The 18,210-nt window shown below is 38.3% G+C and overlaps 2 protein-coding genes across 2 annotated transcripts in view; both read right to left on the bottom strand.

Annotated features, from left to right (window-relative positions):
- The window catches only part of LOC127836643 (uncharacterized), a 318,189-nt gene that overhangs the window by 262,555 nt on the left and 37,424 nt on the right, over positions 1-18,210 (bottom strand). The gene's annotated exons all lie outside the window — the stretch shown is intronic.
- Positions 1-18,210, bottom strand: part of LOC127835872 (uncharacterized) — a 385,246-nt gene that overhangs the window by 346,875 nt on the left and 20,161 nt on the right. The window contains exons 12-18 of the mRNA XM_052362297.1: positions 16,960-17,113; positions 10,260-10,547; positions 8,991-9,179; positions 5,929-6,066; positions 5,186-5,289; positions 3,224-3,327; positions 1,518-1,669 (exon numbers count right to left, since the gene is read on the bottom strand). Of these exons, the coding sequence (XP_052218257.1) occupies positions 1,518-1,669; positions 3,224-3,327; positions 5,186-5,289; positions 5,929-6,066; positions 8,991-9,179; positions 10,260-10,547; positions 16,960-17,113 (1,129 nt within the window). The remainder of the gene's footprint in view (positions 1-1,517; positions 1,670-3,223; positions 3,328-5,185; positions 5,290-5,928; positions 6,067-8,990; positions 9,180-10,259; positions 10,548-16,959; positions 17,114-18,210) is intronic.

Genomic DNA, 18,210 nt, shown 5'->3' with positions numbered 1-18,210 from the left:
GGGGATTGTCTCCTAAAACACAGATCATTACTTAAGTTTAAAACTACTTACTTATTTTGATTGCATCGAAAGCCTAAGGTTAATGAATTTGAAACTCTCCCAAGTCTGTTTCGTAAAATATTTTATAAAATAAAGTTAACCCCAAAAACAATCAGTACTCCTTATAACAATAACCAAAATTTAAACGCTAGATGTGGTATGGTAATATTTAACCAAATACAATAAGCTTGTTTTTATTTTTTTTGTGACAATATATACAATGTGAATTTCCAGCTACAATATTAGAGCAGTTATAATCTAAGGCAAGATTGGTTTTGGGCAGCGTCAAAGCACAACGTTGTTCTCATCTGCTTGAAGCCAATCTCATGTTCACTTGTAAATGTTCAGATATTGTTGGGGTAAATTCAAAACGGAATATATTTTTACACAAAAAATAGAAACAAGCAGTTTGAATTTCGTTCAAAAATGTTACAAGACTACATCTACATCTAACGTAGTAATTTTTGCTATTGCTATAAGGAACACTGATTTGTTTATGTGTTAACTTTATTTTTCGAAACACTTTAATAAATATTAATTGATTTTGAGTGTTTATGGGACTTTAATGTTATCTTAAAAGCATTTCAGCATAAGCCATAGGTGAAGCATGCAGCATAAGCCATAGGTGAAGCATGCAGCATAAGCCATAGGTGAAGCATGCAGCATAAGCGATAGGTGAAGCATGCAGCATAAGCCATAGGTGAAGCATGCAGCATAAGCGATAGGTGAAGCATGCAGCATAAGCAATAGGTGAAGCATGCAGCATAAGCCATAGGTGAAGCATGCATCCCATCACCTACCCACGGTGATCAATTCTGGAAATAAAAGTACTTAAATTTTTCTGATTTGACCTTTGACTTCTATGTGACTTTGACCTTTGAGGTGTCGCAAGCTGTTGCATGCAACTATTTCTCACCATACTGATTATTTGTGTCTTGTTCTGAGAAAACTGGGCTTAATGCTTGTGCATAAAGTGTCGTCCCAGATTAGCACAGGCTAATCAGGGACGACACTTTCCGCTTTTATGGTATTTTTAGTTTGAAGGAAGTCCCTTCATACCAAAAATCAAGTTAAGCGGAAAGTGTCGTCCCTGATTAGCCTGTGCAGACTGCACAGGCTAATCTGGGATGACACTTTCCGCACAAGCATTATGCCCAGTTTTGTCAGAACAAGACACATTTGTGGAAAATTGCTCTTTAAAGTGTGCAATTTATGATAAAGTTACAGCCAGGACAAGAGAGGCTTAATTGATGCATTGAAGAAGTACTTAAAATAGCCATAAATGTGAAAGCTATATGGAGCTGTCCGTAAACTAGAACCCCAGAGTAATTGAGCTATTTTTTTTAATCAGTCCCATTTCAGCAGCAAACATTAATAAACCTGACAAATAGAGGAAAGGACTGACAAGGACAAATCTAAAAGCCCAACCAAAATTCTATGAAAGTAGGGTTAAAAAAGTATATGTCAGTGCAACTCACATGTGCATACAACTTGTAGTGGAGAATGCGTTCCTCTATAACAGCCTTGTACACACGCAGGTTTCCCAACAGGATGTCCATAAGCGGGTTTGAGTCTCGAGATTTCAGGGGGCAGTTGAGCAGACGAACACCAATAAACAATGTCGGATAGTCTGAAATGAGGCAGTAAGTCAGCATTAGCTTGATTAAGGGTAGTAAAAACATTCATCTGAAAACTGTTATTTTTAAAAGAGAAAATATCATAATCTGTCTGAGAAGACTGTAATATATGCTGTTTTAAAGAATTTGTTAAAACATTTCAATATTCTATACAATTTCATTAAATGCTTTACAATCAAACCTAACTAATAAATGAACGTTTTAAAATAATGACAATAAAAACAAGGGCTGTGTGTAAAACATGCATGCCCCCCCATATGGGCTGTCAGTTGTAGAGGCAGCCATTGTGTGAATACATTTTTTGTCACTGTGACTTTAACCTAGTGACCTGAAAATCAATAGGGGTCATCTGCCAGTCATGATCAATGTACCTATAAAGTTTCATGATCCTAGGCCTAATTATTCTTGAGTTATCATCTGGAAACCATTTTACTGTTTCGAGTCACTGTGATTTTGACCTTTGACCTAGTGACCTGTAAAATAAATAGGGGTCATCTGCCAGTCATGATCAATGTACCTATGAAGTTTCATGATCCTAGGCGTAAGCATTCTTGAGTTATCATCCGGAAACCATTTTACTGTTTCGAGTCGTTGTGACCATGACCTTTGACCTAGTGACCTGAAAATCAATAGGGGTCATCTGCCAGTCATTATCAATGTACCTATGAAGTTTCATGATCCTAGGCGTAAGCATTCTTGAGTTATCATCCTGAAACCATTTTACTATTTCGAGTCACTGTGACCTTGACCTTTGACCTAGTGACCTGAAAATCTATAGGGGTCATCTGCCAGTCATGATCAATGTTCCAATGAATTTCATGATCCTAGGCATAAGCATTTTTGAGCTATCATCCTGAAACCATTTCACTCTTTCCAGACACTGTGACATTGACCTTTGACCTAGTGACCTGAAAATCAAAAGGGGTCATCTGCCAGTCATGATCAATGTACCTATGAAGTTTCATGATCCTAGGCCTAAGCGTTCTTGAGTTATCATCCGAAAACCATTTGGTGGTTGGACCGACCGACATGTGCAAAACAATAAACCCCCTCTTCTTCGAAGGGGGGCATAAAAAATGGTTTACTAAAAAGATTTCCTTCCCCAGGATTTGAACACAGGGCCGTTCAAAATAGCAAGCATTTTGTTTATGCAATTTAAGTAATAAACACTTTCTTCAAACATTTATCAACAAAAAGCGTTATTTTCATTGATGATTGTCAGGAAAAGACCCAATATTCTTAAGATTTTTCGAAGTTATGTTTGGTATTTTACTTGTTTTAATAAAATAAATACATCTTTTATTTAAAGTATGACATTTGTTTTGGCATTATTATTTTTTTCCAAAATCATGATCATCTCTCTTTACAGTTGCAACAACTGTATTAGGGCACTGAAAAAATATAATATTTAGACATCATTTCCGCACCTGAAGCTGATTTTTAGGAAAGTAGTACCTAGCCATGCAACACAGTTTTGGTAAACTAAAAAGAAACCAAATATTTTCAATTTCCTATTGCACACAGTGTGCAGCACTTGGGCCACTCACTTTCAAGGTTGTTAAGCATCTCAAGCAGGATCATGATAGGGCCCTTTTGGATAACCACGCCCTGTTTCCATAGTAACCGCACATCCCCAAGCTGCAGGCAGTCTCTGAAAGGGAACCAGTCATCAGAATAAGCAGATGACCAAGCTGTAGAAAGTCTCTAAAAGAAAACCAGTCATCAGAATAAGCACATGACCAAGATGTAGGCAGTCTCTAAAAGAGAACCAGTCATCAGAATAAGCACATGACCAAGCTGTAGGCAGTCTCTAAAAGGGAACCAGTCATTGAAACAGTTTGACAAAGAGAACCTAACTTAATTTATAATCCCTGATTTTGTCTGTTTTGTACATTATGTAAAATAATTTGTTCTTGGCTTGGTTTGGAGCTCTGCACAATCTCTTTTAATGTTTGATTTCTTTTTCACTCAGTTATGCACTTTGACGCATTTGTTGTCCCTTAGAAAACAAGAGCACCGCAAAGCGGGTGCCAACGCTTGGCTGATGGTGCAGTTTTGAATAAATGAAAGCTTGTCAGAAGTTTGATATTAGAGGTAACAGTGACCTTGACCTCTGATTTTGTGACCCAAAAATGGGTGTGGCATGAAGAAATCGTCAAGATGCAGCTACATTTGAAGTTTCAAAGTTGTAGGTGGAAGCACTTTGATTTTGGAGCCAATGTAAAGGTTTTAGCACAACATGGATGGCGGAAGGCGGACAGCAGATGCCGGACGACAAGCTGGCTATGACAATACCTCGGGTTTTCTCCGAAAACAGCCGAGCTAATAAAATTCAATCAAAACATTTCTTACTAAAGTCAAGTTTCATTTCCAGGCTTCATTTCCAGCCCTGTACTGATGAGAAGCCAACAACATGAAAACTGAACAGAATGCATTTTACTCGCAGGCTGTTCTGCATGTATGCTGGTTGCATAAGCATATACTGCATGTATGCTGGTTGCATAAGCATATACTGCATGTATGCTGGTTGCATAAGCATATACTGCATGTATGCTGGTTGCATAAGCATATACTGCATGTATGCTGGTTGCATAAGCATATACTGCATGTATGCTGGTTGCATAAGCATATACTGCATGTATGCTGGTTGCATAAGCATATACTGCATGTATGCTGGTTGCATAAGCATATACTGCATGTATGCTGGTTGCATAAGCATATACTGCATGTATGCTGGTTGCATAAGCATATACTGCATGTATGCTGGTTGCATAAGCATATACTGCATGTATGCTGGTTGCATAAGCATATACTGCATGTATGCTGGTTGCATAAGCATATAGCCATTTTCACTTTGCTTCTTAGCAGTGAAGTGTTAATCCATGATGTTTTATATTTTATGTGTTTAGTGTGGTGTACATAGTGCAAATAATCTAAGTAAATATTTAATGGCTAAGTAAGAGCTTTGGACCTCCAAACATCCTGTTTAAATTCCAAGGCTTTAACCCTAGTTTTACAAAAGTGTGTGAGTTTATAGCAAATTGATGTGTTGTGTCTTGTGATACATTGTTTATGTGTCAAACTGTGGTCAATCAATTCCTTGCAATAAATAAAATCAATTTCTTGCAATAAATAAAGGACCCCATAATAAAGTTTCTCTCCCGGGTACAGCTGAAATTTCATGTTCATATTCATTTTTAACAAGTCCCCATATATAAAAGCAAGAATCTGTTCACAGTTTACCAGTGCAGGGCTTGGGCGCTTTAACATATTTTCTTACTGAATGCATCATCATTGACAGCGGAAACCATGTGCCAACCAGTGATATAATACCTTTAATAATTTAATTTAAAAAAAAATATGTATAGCAAACAAATAATCATTATTGAACTCAATTACCAGAACATGTACAAAGGTGAGTACTTATGGGACACAGGCTTATTTGTGATGACCCTTGATGCACATGCATTAAACCCCATTTATCCAAAATGAAACTTAATTGCAGTAACCTTATGACGCTGGGGAAGAAAGCATTGGCTACACCAGGCATAAAGGTGAAATATCTCTCCACCTCGTAATCACCCACAGGTACTGCTTCTTGCCAAAATGTCTCCTGTAACAACAAGGAAAGAAATGTTCAGTGAAAACTGTGCTTAATACATGTCAATCAATTTTGTCCTAGATTAGCATGTGCAGTATACACAGGCTAATCTGGGACAACACTTTACGCACATTCATTAAACTCCCTTTGCACAGAGCTAGAATTTATTACTTAATATATAAATAACTAATAAATACCACATTTGTGGAAGACATCTTCCATTTAAACTGGATTTTCTTTTTAAAAGAGACTTCTTTTAAATAAAAAATACAGTATAAAATGAAAGTGTCCTCCCAGATTAGCCTTTGCAGACAGCACATGCTTATCTGGGACAACATTTTTAGTACATGCTTTAGTTCCTGTTTTCCCACAGCAAGGTTCAATTCCTTATTTGCCTATAAATTTAGACTCAGCCGTGTCATTCTTGGTATATTTAATCATGTCTTCGGTCATTATGACTCAGCTGTTGTCAATTTAATCATGTTCGCGGTCATTATGACTCAGCCATGGTCAATTTAATCATGTCTACGGTCAATATGACTCATCCATGGTCAATTTAATATGTCCCCAATCATTATGACTCATGCCTAGCTCAATAGGTAAACTTTGACATGTCTATGGTCAACTTTTGCTTTCCCATGGGATGCCTACCAGGTCTACACAAGGCAAGCGTGGCAGATGTTTGTTCACAACATAGGCGTGGGTGGCCTCGATCTCCGTGGTCCATTGGTCTTTGGGCAGACATAGCAGAACACCGCGGCTCTCAAGAAGAACTAAGAGGAGTTCCCGCTGCAGTAGAAAAAACATGTGAACACAGTTGAATAGACACCTTACTGACTTCCAAATAATATCACATTCTATCACATGCATACAAGACTATGTTTCAAATGCAAAAGAAAATATTTGTCAGTCTTCAATTTTTTATGAATGAACCAGAAAAAAAAAGAAAAATATATATCAATTGATTTTTGGGTGTACATGTTTTTTAATTTATGTCAATACTGTAAAATACAGAAACTTCTATAATTTATTGGCAACATTTAGTTTTCAATGCAGTACACCCATAGCTGTAGTGTAGACCATTTTTCCATTATTTGAATGCTATCATGTTGAAATATCACTTGGGTAATCGTAAAGGTCTAGCAGAGCTTTACACTGACATTGTACCTGTTCGTCCACTTTTGCGCCACTTCGATTTATTTTTTTTTTTTACCTTTGACCTTGAAGGATGACCTTGACCTTGAACTTCCACCACTCAAAATGTGCAGCTTTATGAGAACGCCGCTTTGAAATTATTTTTTTTGACCTTTGACCTTGAAGGATGACCTTGACCTTGAAGGATGACCTTGACCTCGAACTTCCATCACTCAAAATGTGCGGCTTCATGATAACACCGCTTTGAAATTATTTTGTTTGACCTTTGACCTTGATGGATGACCTTGAACTTGAACAATGACCTTGACCTTGAACTTCGACCACTCAAAATGTCCAGCTTCATGAGAAGGCCGCTTTGAAATAATAAAAAAATACCTTTGACCTTGAAGGATGACCTTGACCTTGAAGGATGACCTTTACCTTGAACTTCCACCACTCAAAATGTGCAGCTTCATAAGAACGCCGCTTAGATTAAAAAAAATAATAATAATTTATTACCTTGAAGGATGACCTTGACCTTGAACTTCCACCAATCAAAATGTGCAGCTTCATGATCATGCCGCTTTGATTTTTTTTTTTACCTTTGACCTTGAAGGATGACCTTGACCTTGAACTTCCACCACTCAAAATGTGCAGCTTCATGATAACTCCGCTTTGAATTTTATTTCTTTTACCTTTGACCTTGAAGGATGACCTTGGACCTTAACCTTCAAGAATGCCCTTGACCTTGAACTTTCACCACTCAAAATGTGCAGCTTCATGAGAACGCAGCTTTGATTTTTTTTTACCTTGAAGGATGACCTTGACCTTGAACTTCCACCACTCAAAATGTACAGCTTCATGAGATACACATGCATGCCAAATATCAAGTTGCTATCTTCAATATAAAAAAAGTTATGGCCAATGTTAAAGTTTACAGATGGACAGACGCCCTATATTTGACATTTGACCTTAAAGGATGACCTTGACCTTCACCTTTCACCACTCAAAATGTTCAGCTTCATGAGATACACATGCATGCCAAATTTCAAGTTGCTATCTTCAATATTGAAAAAGTTATGGCCAATGTTAAAGTTTTGGGATGGACAGACACCATAAATTTGACATTTGACCTTGAAGGATTACCTTGACCTTTCACCACTCAAAATGTGCAGCTCCATGAGATACACATGCATTCCAAATATCAAGTTGCTAACTTCAAAAGTGAAAAAGTTATGGCCAATGTTAAAGTTTTTTTCGGACGGACGGACAGACTGACTGACATACTGAGGGGGGGGGGGGGAGGGGGGGGGCATAAAAATTATTTTTTTGGGGTGGGGGGTATAGTGTGAGGGTGTGGTGGTCATTTATTAGATGATCTTTAATTTAAAAAAAATAATGAGGGGGGATTGAGGGGGGATTCGGGGGCGGGGGGGATTGGGGATTGGGGTGGGGGTGGCTTGGGGAATGGTTTAGGTGGAGTCTATTGTGGTATGTCAGGTAAGAGTTGTTTTGTCAAAGTATCAATCAAATCTAATGATAAATAAAGAAGTTAGGCAATTTTAGCAAAATTTAATAATTTGACCTTGAGAGTCAAGGTCATTCAAAGGTCAAGGTAAAATTCAACTTTCCACGTACAGTACCCTCACGATAGCATGAAAGTATTTGAAGTTTAAAAGCAATAGCCTTGATACTTTGGAAGTAAAGTGGATCTTAACACAAAATGTAACCATATATTCAAAGTTACTAAGTCAAAAAAGAGCCATAATTCCTTAAAAATGACAACCAGAGTTATGCAACTTGTCCTTTACTGTCCCCTTATGATAGTTTGCGAGTGTTCCAAATATCTATGATACTTTAGGGGTAAAGTGGACCAAAACCCAAAATTTAACCAAATGTTCAAGTAAAAAGGGCCATAAATTCCGTCAAAATGCCAGTCAGAGTAACATAACTTTGCCTGCACAGTCCCCTTACGATAGTAAGTAAGTGTTGCAAGTATGAAAGCAATAGCTTTGATACTTTAGGAAAAAAGTGAACCTAAACAGAAAACTTAACCAAATTTTCAATTTTCGAAGTATAAAAAGGCACATAATTCTGTCAAAATGCCAGTCAGAGTTACATAACTTTGCCTGCACAGTCCCCTTATGATAGTTAGTAAGTGTTGCAAGTATGAAAGCAATAGCTTTGATACTTAAGGAATAAAATTGACCTAAACACAAACCTTAACCAAAATTTTCAATTTTCTAAGTACAAAAAGGGCACATAACTCTGTCAAAATGCAAGCCAGAGTTATTTAACTTTGCCTGCCCAGTCCCCTCATGATAGTAAGTAAGTGTACCAAGTTTGATTGCAATAGCATTGATACTTTATGAGAAAAGTGGAACTTAACGCAAAACTTAACTGAAGCCGACGCCGACACCAACGCAGAAGACAAGGTGATGACAATAGCTCATAATTTTTTTTCAAAAAATAGATGAACTAAAAACTTACATGAGCTTGATAGGGAATGCAGCACTTACAGAAGCTTGGTCAGGGAATGCAGCACTTACAGAAGCTTGGTCAGGGAATTCAGCACTTACAGAAGCTTGGTCAGGGAATGCAGCACTGATATCTTGGGCAGTCCAGCAGGGAACTTTGGTCCCCAGGTATCGCCATGATGCTACGCTGGGCGGGGTAGTGTCCAGGAACGTAGCATACACAGACAGAAGGAACGCGTAGTCGCTTATACCACAACCACCAGCTATGTCTGGGTAGTAGAGAACTTTTCCCTGGAATAAGCACTTAACCCTTTACCCTTCGTTACACATTTCAACATGGTTAAGTTCCTTAGAAAATCTTACTTAATTAAAGACCATTCTTAATAGATTCAAGAGTTAAAGCTTTCATTTCAAACCCAAAGGCACTTACCCAAAAATTAAGTTAACCCTTTACTTCTCAGAAACCCTTTTTTAAACGTTTGCAATCCCTTAGAAAATCAAATCATATTCAAGATTACTATTATATTACTATATGGTTCAAGTTTAAAAGGCTTCACTTCAAACCCAAAAGTACAAATGACCAGCAAAAAGCATAAAACCTGAACAGACTTACTCGCAGGCTGTTCCGGTTTTATGCGGGTTGCATAATTATAGCCATTTTCACTTTGCCTCTGAGTGGGAAAGGGTACAAATTGCCACAAACATTTATTATAATACATGAAGAACTAAATAAACCAAAGGTTACTGTGAAAAAAGTGCATAGCAATTTTACAATGCCTACACAATGTAACTCAAAAAAGTAGTTATGAAGTGCTGCACTATCCAATGTTAACCTGGTACTTGTTTGGTGAATAAAAACATGAAGCCACAAAGGCACTTCAATACAAAACATAGGATCTAAATCCAATTGTCATATCATTCCATATTTTATTAAACAAGTTAAGGTATTTCGTAAGTTAGCAAGACTGGACAAGTTAAATAAATCATGGTATGATATTAAAAGGATTGTCAAAATTAGCCTAGAAAATTAATATGTAAACGTCATGATATAAAGAAAGTTTCATAAAAAAATTTCTGCATTTTCAAGTGAATAAAATGCGCATTTAATGCAGAAACAATATGGCTCTCATACCACTGCATATTACGGTAATGCGTATTAAATACCCTTTTTCAAGAAGGGCTAAGATGCAATCAAACTCTGGATAGGGAGGGAAGGGTTGCTAGAGGCATGTGGAATGTTAAACACAAAATCTTAAACAGACACATAAATCAAAACACAATTTAAACTTGAATACCATTTTTTTTTAATGCAAACAATATTCTCGCAAACACTTTTGCACATCTAGTAAACAAACAAAGACAAGAACTCACCCAATAGCCCATGAAATCCAGCACTTTCCCCACAACAGCAATTATTTTTGTATTAGTCTCTCCAAACTCTTTCCAGATGGGATCCTTTTCCCTGACTTCCTTGGCAACGGCCTTCAAACCTGTGACCTTGAACTTCATGGTATCCATAGCAACCACAGCTTTATGCAGTTCCTTATGGTGTGGAGTGAAGTACCATGGAAAATGGTGTGTCAGAGATTTAATGGCCGACTTCAACACATTTTCAGCTAGTGTCCTTTGTGATGCTGCATCTACTGAGTCATTTACACTCTGAAATGATTTGTTATTAATATGTTAACCAACCTTAATATTTCTTTTTCTTGGCAAATGTAGCCCAGACATATATTTGATTATCCCTTTTGTTATAAGGTAATTTCATGTTTTCATTTTTAACTCTTACAATTTTTTGCAAAACATTTGAGAATGACATTCAACAGTATAATGAAAATAACATATTAAAACAAGACTATTGCCAAGCAATGTAAGTCCCCTACCGATGAAACTCCACCATTTTCAACAATATTTATAGTCTATTTGTTGCCATAGAAACCAAAATTTTTGATGTAGGAACAAATGAAATGACATGCATAATATCCATATTGCCATCTATCCATGTTTCAAGTTTCATGAAAAAATATGAAGAACTTTTTAAGTTATTGCAGGATCCACTATTTTCAGCAATATTTCTAGTCTATAAGGAAAAAAATGAAATGACGTGCATAATCTCCATATTGCCATCAGTCCATGTTTTAATTTTCATGGAAAAATATGAAGAACTTTCAAAGTTATTGCAGGATCCAGAAAAGTGTGATGGACTTACACACAAAGCGCAAACCATAAGTCCCCTCCGGTTTCACCGGTAGGGGACTAATAACATTATGAGAGCAAGCATTTTAATTATCAACAAGCAAATTTATTGAATTGATATCCCCCCCTCCCCCCCAAATTTCAAAATTTTGTGTCAGACAGACGGACGGAAAACGCCAATTCTATATCCCTCTGCCTGATTTTAAGTTCGTGTAAACTAAAGCTTTGTCACAAACATGAATGTTAATCTGTCAGTTACATATATGTTAATCATGAAGCGTTCCATCTAAACTTAATGGTGACGACATGTAGGAAGTTGGAATTAAACTGCTTCAGAAATAGGGAAACATTTTGTTCCCTATATTTTCATGTAGACTGAGCGATACTGGACTGGGAGACAAAGCAACAGGCAGAGTGACTCCATAAAGTTGGTTGCAGGGGGGAAAGGATATTAGAAGACTGGGTGAATAACAAGAATATTGGAAGACTGCCTAACCATGGATTCAGAAGCAATGAGAGTGGTGTGGGAAACATTTTGTTCCACACTTTGTTATATTTTCATGTACACTGAGCGATACTGGACTGGGAGACAAAGCAACAGGCAGAGTGACTCCATAAAGTTGGTTGCAGGGGGGAAAGGATATTAGAAGACTGGGTGAATAACAAGAATATTGGAAGACTGCCTAACCATGGATTCAGAAGCAATAAGAGTGGTGTGGGTATAACAATATTGGAAGACTGCCTTATCATGTATACAGAAGCAATGAGAGGGGTGAGGGTATAACAATATTGAAAGACTGCCCTACCATGTATGTAGAAGCAATAAGAAGGGTGAGGGTATAACAATATTGGAAGACTTTCTTATCATGTATGTAGAAGCAATGAGAGGGGTGAGGGTAAAACAATATTGGAAGACTGCCCTACCATGTATGTAGAAGCAATGAGAGGGGTGAGGGTATAACAATATTGAAAGACCGCCCTACCATGTATGTAGAAGCAATGAGAGGGGTGAGGGTATAACAATATTGAAAGACTGCCCTATCATGTATGTAGAAGCAATGAGAGGGGTGAGGGTATAACAATATTGGAAGACTGCCCTATCATGTATGTAGAAGCAATGAGAAGGGTGAGGGTATAACAATATTGGAAGACTGCCCTACCATGTATGTAGAAGAAATGAGAGGGGTGAGGGTATAATAATATTGAAAGATTGCCCTACCATGTATGTAGAAGCAATGAGAAGGGTGAGGGTATAACAATATTGGAAGACTGCCTTATCATGTATGTAGAAGCAAAGAGAGGGGTGAGGGTATAACAATATTGAAAGTCTGCCTTATCATGTATGTAGAAGCAATGAGAGGGGTGAGGGTATAAAACTATTGAAAGACTGCCTTATCATGTATGTAGAAGCAATGAGAGGGGTGAGGGTATAACAATATTGGATGAATGCCGTATCAAGTATGTAGAAGCAATGAGAGGGGTGAGGGTATAACAATATTGGAAGACTGCCTTATCATGTATGTAGAAGCAATGAGAAGGGTGAGGGTATAACAATATTGGAAGACTGCCTTATCATGTATGTAGAAGCAATGAGAGGGGTGAGGGTATAACAATATTGAAAGACTGCCTTATCATGTATGTAGAAGCAATGAGAGGGGTGAGGGTATAACACTATTGAAAGACTGCCTTATCATGTATGTAGAAGCAATGAGAGGGGTGAGGGTATAACAATATTGGATGAATGCCGTATCATGTGTGTAGAAGAAATGAGAGGGGTGAGGGTATAAAAATATTGGAGGACTGCCTTACCATGTATGTAGAAGCAATGAGAGGGGTGAGGGTATAACAATATTGGAAGACTGCTCTACCATGTATGTAGAAGCAATAAGAGGGGTGAGGGTATAACAATATTGAAAGACTGCCCTACCATGTATGTAGAAGCAATGAAAGGGGTGAGGCTTTAACAATATTGAAAGACTGCCTTATCATGTATGTAGAAGCAATGAGAGGGGTGAGGGTATAACAATATTGAAAGACTGCCCTACCATGTATGTAGAAGCAATGAGAGGGGTGAGGGTATAACAATATTGGAAGACTGCCCTATCATGTATGTAGAAGCAATGAGAAGGGTGAGGGTATAACAATATTGGAAGACTTCCATATCATGTATGTAGAAGCAATGAGAAGGGTGAGGGTATAACAATATTGGAAGACTGCCTAATCATGTATGTAGAAGCAATGAGAGGGGTGAGGGTATAACACTATTGAAAGACTGCCCTATCAGTTATGTAGAAGCAATGAGAGGGGTGAGGGTATAACAATATTGAAAGACCGCCCTTCCATGTATGTAGAAGCAATGAGAGGGGTGAGGGTATAACAATATTGAAAGACCGCCCTTTCATGTATGTAGAAGCAATGAGAGGGGTGAGGGTAAAACAATATTGAAAGACTGCCCTACCATGTATGTAGAAGCAATGAGAGGGGTAGGGTATAATGATATTGAAAGACTGCCCTACCATGTATGTAGAAGCAATGAGAAGGGTGAGGGTATAACAATATTGGAAGACTTCCTTATCATGTATGTAGAAGAAATGAGAAGGGTGAGGGTATTACAATATTGGAAGACTGCCTAATCATGTATGTAGAAGCAATGAGAGGGGTGAGGGTATAACAATATTGGAAGACTGCCTAATCATGTATGTAGAAGCAATGAGAGGGGTGAGGGTATAACAATATTGGAAGACTGCCTAATCATGTATGTAGAAGCAATGAGAAGGGTGAGGGTATAACAATATTGGAAGACTGCCTAATCATGTGTGTAGAAGCAATGAGAGGGGTGAGGGTATAACAATATTGAAAGACTGCCCTACCATGTATGTAGAAGCAATGAAAGGGGTGAGGCTTTAACAATATTGAAAGACTGCCTTATCATGTATGTAGAAGCAATGAGAGGGGTGAGGGTATAACAATATTGGATGAATGCCGTATCATGTATGTAGAAGCAATGAGAGGGGTGAGGGTATACCAATATTGAAAGACTGCCCTATCATGTATGTAGAAGCAATGAGAGGGGTGAGGGTATAACAATATTGAAAGACTGCCCTACCATGTATGTAGAAGCAATGAGAGGGGTGAGGGTATAACAATATTGAAAGACTGCCCTATCATGTATGTAGAAGCAATGAGAGGGGTGAGGGTATAACAATATTGAAAGACCGCCCTACCATGTATGTAGAAGCAATGAGAGGGGTGAGGGTATAACAATATTGAAAGACTGCCCTAACATGTATGTAGAAGCAATGAGAGGGGTAGGGTATAATGATATTGAAAGACTGCCCTACATGTATGTAGAAGCAATGAGAAGGGTGAAGGTATAACAATATTGGAAGACTTCCTTATCATGTATGTAGAAGAAATGAGAAGGGTGAGGGTATAACAATATTGGAAGACTGCCTAATCATGTATGTAGAAGCAATGAGAGGGGTGAGGGTATAACAATATTGAAAGACTGCCTAATCATGTATGTAGAAGCAATGAGAGGGGTGAGGGTATAACAATATTGGAAGACTGCCTAATCATGTATGTAGAAGCAATGAGAAGGGTGAGGGTATAACAATATTGGAAGACTGCCTAATCATGTATGTAGAAGCAATGAGAGGGGTAAGGGTATAACAATATTGAAAGACTGCCCTACCATGTATGTAGAAGCAATGAAAGGGGTGAGGCTTTAACACTATTGAAAGACTGCCCTATCATGTATGTAGAAGCAATGAGAGGGGTGAGGGTATAACAATATTGAAAGACTGCCCTACCATGTATGTAGAAGCAATGAGAGGGGTGAGGGTATAACAATATTGAAAGACTGCCCTACCATGTATGTAGAAGCGATGAGAAGGGTGAGGGTATAACAATATTGGAAGACTGCCTTATCATGTATGTAGAAGCAATGAGAGAGGTGAGGGTATAACAATATTGAAAGACTGCCCTACCATGTATGTAGAAGCAATGAGAGGAGTGAGGGTATAACAATATTGGAAGACTGCCCTACCATGTATGAAGAAGCAATGAAAGGGGTGAGGCTTTAACAATATTGAAAGACTGCCTTATCATGTATGTAGAAGCAATGAGAGGGGTGAGGGTATAACAATATTGGATGAATGCCGTATCATGTATGTAGAAGCAATGAGAGGGGTGAGGGTATAACAATATTGAAAGACTGCCCTATCATGTATGTAGAAGCAATGAGAGGGGTGGGGGTATAACAATATTGAAAGACTGCCCTACCATGTATGTAGAAGCAATGAGAGGGGTGAGGGTATAACAATATTGAAAGACTGCCCTATCATGTATGTAGAAGCAATGAGAGGGGTGAGGGTATAACAATATTGAAAGACCGCCCTACCATGTATGTAGAAGCAATGAGAGGGGTGAGGGTAGAACAATATTGAAAGACTGCCCTAACATGTATGGAGAAGCAATGAGAGGGGTAGGGTATAATGATATTGAAAGACTGCCCTACATGTATGTAGAAGCAATGAGAAGGGTGATGGTATAACAATATTGGAAGACTTCCTTATCATGTATGTAGAAGAAATGAGAAGGGTGAGGGTATAACAATATTGGAAGACTGCCTAATCATGTATGTAGAAGCAATGAGAGGGGTGAGGGTATAACAATATTGAAAGACTGCCTAATCATGTATGTAGAAGCAATGAGAGGGGTGAGGGTATAACAATATTGGAAGACTGCCTAATCATGTATGTAGAAGCAATGAGAAGGGTGAGGGTATAACAATATTGGAAGACTGCCTAATCATGTATGTAGAAGCAATGAGAGGGGTAAGGGTATAACAATATTGAAAGACTGCCCTACCATGTATGTAGAAGCAATGAAAGGGGTGAGGCTTTAACACTATTGAAAGACTGCCCTATCATGTATGTAGAAGCAATGAGAGGGGTGAGGGTATAACAATATTGAAAGACTGCCCTACCATGTATGTAGAAGCAATGAGAGGGGTGAGGGTATAACAATATTGAAAGACTGCCCTACCATGTATGTAGAAGCGATGAGAAGGGTGAGGGTATAACAATATTGGAAGACTGCCTTATCATGTATGTAGACGCAATGAGAGGGGTGAGGGTATAACAATATTGAAAGACTGCCCTACCATGTATGTAGAAGCAATGAGAGGAGTGAGGGTATAACAATATTGGAAGACTGCCCTACCATGTATGTAGAAGCAATGAGAGGGTTGAGGGTATAACAATATTGAAAGACTGCCTTATCATGTATGTAGAAGCAATGAGAGGGGTAAGGGTATAACACTATTGAAAGACTGCCCTACCATGTATGTAGAAGCAATGAAAGGGGTGAGGCTTTAACACTATTGAAAGACTGCCCTATCATGTATGTAGAAGCAATGAGAGGGGTGAGGGTATAACAATATTGAAAGACTGCCCTACCATGTATGTAGAAGCAATGAGAGGGGTGAGGGTATAACAATATTGAAAGACTGCCCTACCATGTATGTATAAGCAATGAGAGGGGTGAGGGTATAACACTATTGAAAGACTGCCCTATCATGTATGTAGAAGCAATGAGAGGGGTGAGGGTATAACAATATTGAAAGACTGCCCTACCATGTATGTAGAAGCAATGAGAGGGGTGAGGGTATAACAATATTGAAAGCCTGCCCTACCATGTATGTAGAAGCAATGAGAGGGGTGAGGGTATAACAATATTGAAAGACTGCCTTATCATGTATGTAGAAGCAATGAGAGGGGTGAGGGTATAACAATATTGAAAGACTGCCCTACCATGTATGTAGAAGCAATGAGAGGGGTGAGGGTATAACAATATTGAAAGACTGCCCTACCATGTATGTAGAAGCAATGAGAGGTGAAGCGCCACTGCGAGCCCATGCATGCTCACTAGAGTTCACAATGCCTTCACATCGGTCAAACAGGGTCCGGCCATGCATCAGGTGCTGCTGTCCGAAGAAGAACAGGCGTCCCAACAAGAGGTCACGCCTGTATGTAGAAAAATGTGAGCCTTGCTCTGTGAAAAAGGAGTTTAATGCATGTTTGTAAAGTGTGGTCCCAGATTAGCCAGTGTAGTCAGCACAGGCTAATCAGGGAGACACTTTCCACCTAAACTGGATATTTGCTTAGAAGAGACTTTCTGTAAACAAAATATACCATAACAGTGGAAAACCCTTTGACCAAAATAAAGTCAAAACTGAAAAGGGTTGATATACCATCGTTTACAAGTCAGCTGTTAATAAGGGACAACACTTTCCAGTTGGAATTGTTGATCGCTTAGAAGAAATTTCCTTTAAATGAAATTTAAATGACTGCACATTCTAACGTGGGACGACACTTTACACATGTTCATTAAACCCCCTTTTCACAGAGCACGGTTCATATAAGTATGAAAACTAAAAATGAACTTGGCTCTGATAAAACAGGGCTAAGTGCATATGTGTTAAGTGTCGTCCCAGATTAGAATGTGCAGTCCACACAGGCTAATCTGGGACAACACTTTTTCTTTTACGGAAATTTTCATTAAAATGAAATCTCTTTGCTGGTATATCAATCCAATTTTGGCATTATTTGGGACAAAGGGCTAGTTGAAAACATGAATGCAGAATAATTTCATCATTTTGCAAATAACGAATGAGTGTTAACTTTCCTAAGATCTGTGCAAAAAAACTGACATTTTGCAAGAGAGCGAGTAAAAAAAGTAAAGTCATACATATAAACAAGTTTATAAGCAACAAGAGATGTGTTTATCAGAAACACAATGCTCCCTATTGCGCTGCATTGAAGCCATATATTTGACCTTGACCTTGAAGGATGACCTTGACCTTTCACCACTTAAAATGTGCAGTTCCATGAGATACATATGCATGCCAAATATCAAGTTGCTATCTTCAATAATGCAAAAGTTATTGCAAAACTTTAACCAAGGTAAAAGTTTTGGGACAGACAGACAGACAGACAGACAGACAGACAGACAGACAGACAGACACAGACAGACAGACAGACAGACAGACAGACAGACAGACAGACAGACAGACAGACAGACAGACAGACAGACAGACAGACAGACGGACAGAAAGACAGCC

This window comes from Dreissena polymorpha, chromosome 6, assembly GCF_020536995.1.
Source record: "Dreissena polymorpha isolate Duluth1 chromosome 6, UMN_Dpol_1.0, whole genome shotgun sequence".
NCBI lineage: Eukaryota > Metazoa > Mollusca > Bivalvia > Myida > Dreissenidae > Dreissena > Dreissena polymorpha.
Note: the sequence above shows the minus strand (reverse complement) of the source record. Positions and strands in the feature narration are given on the sequence as shown.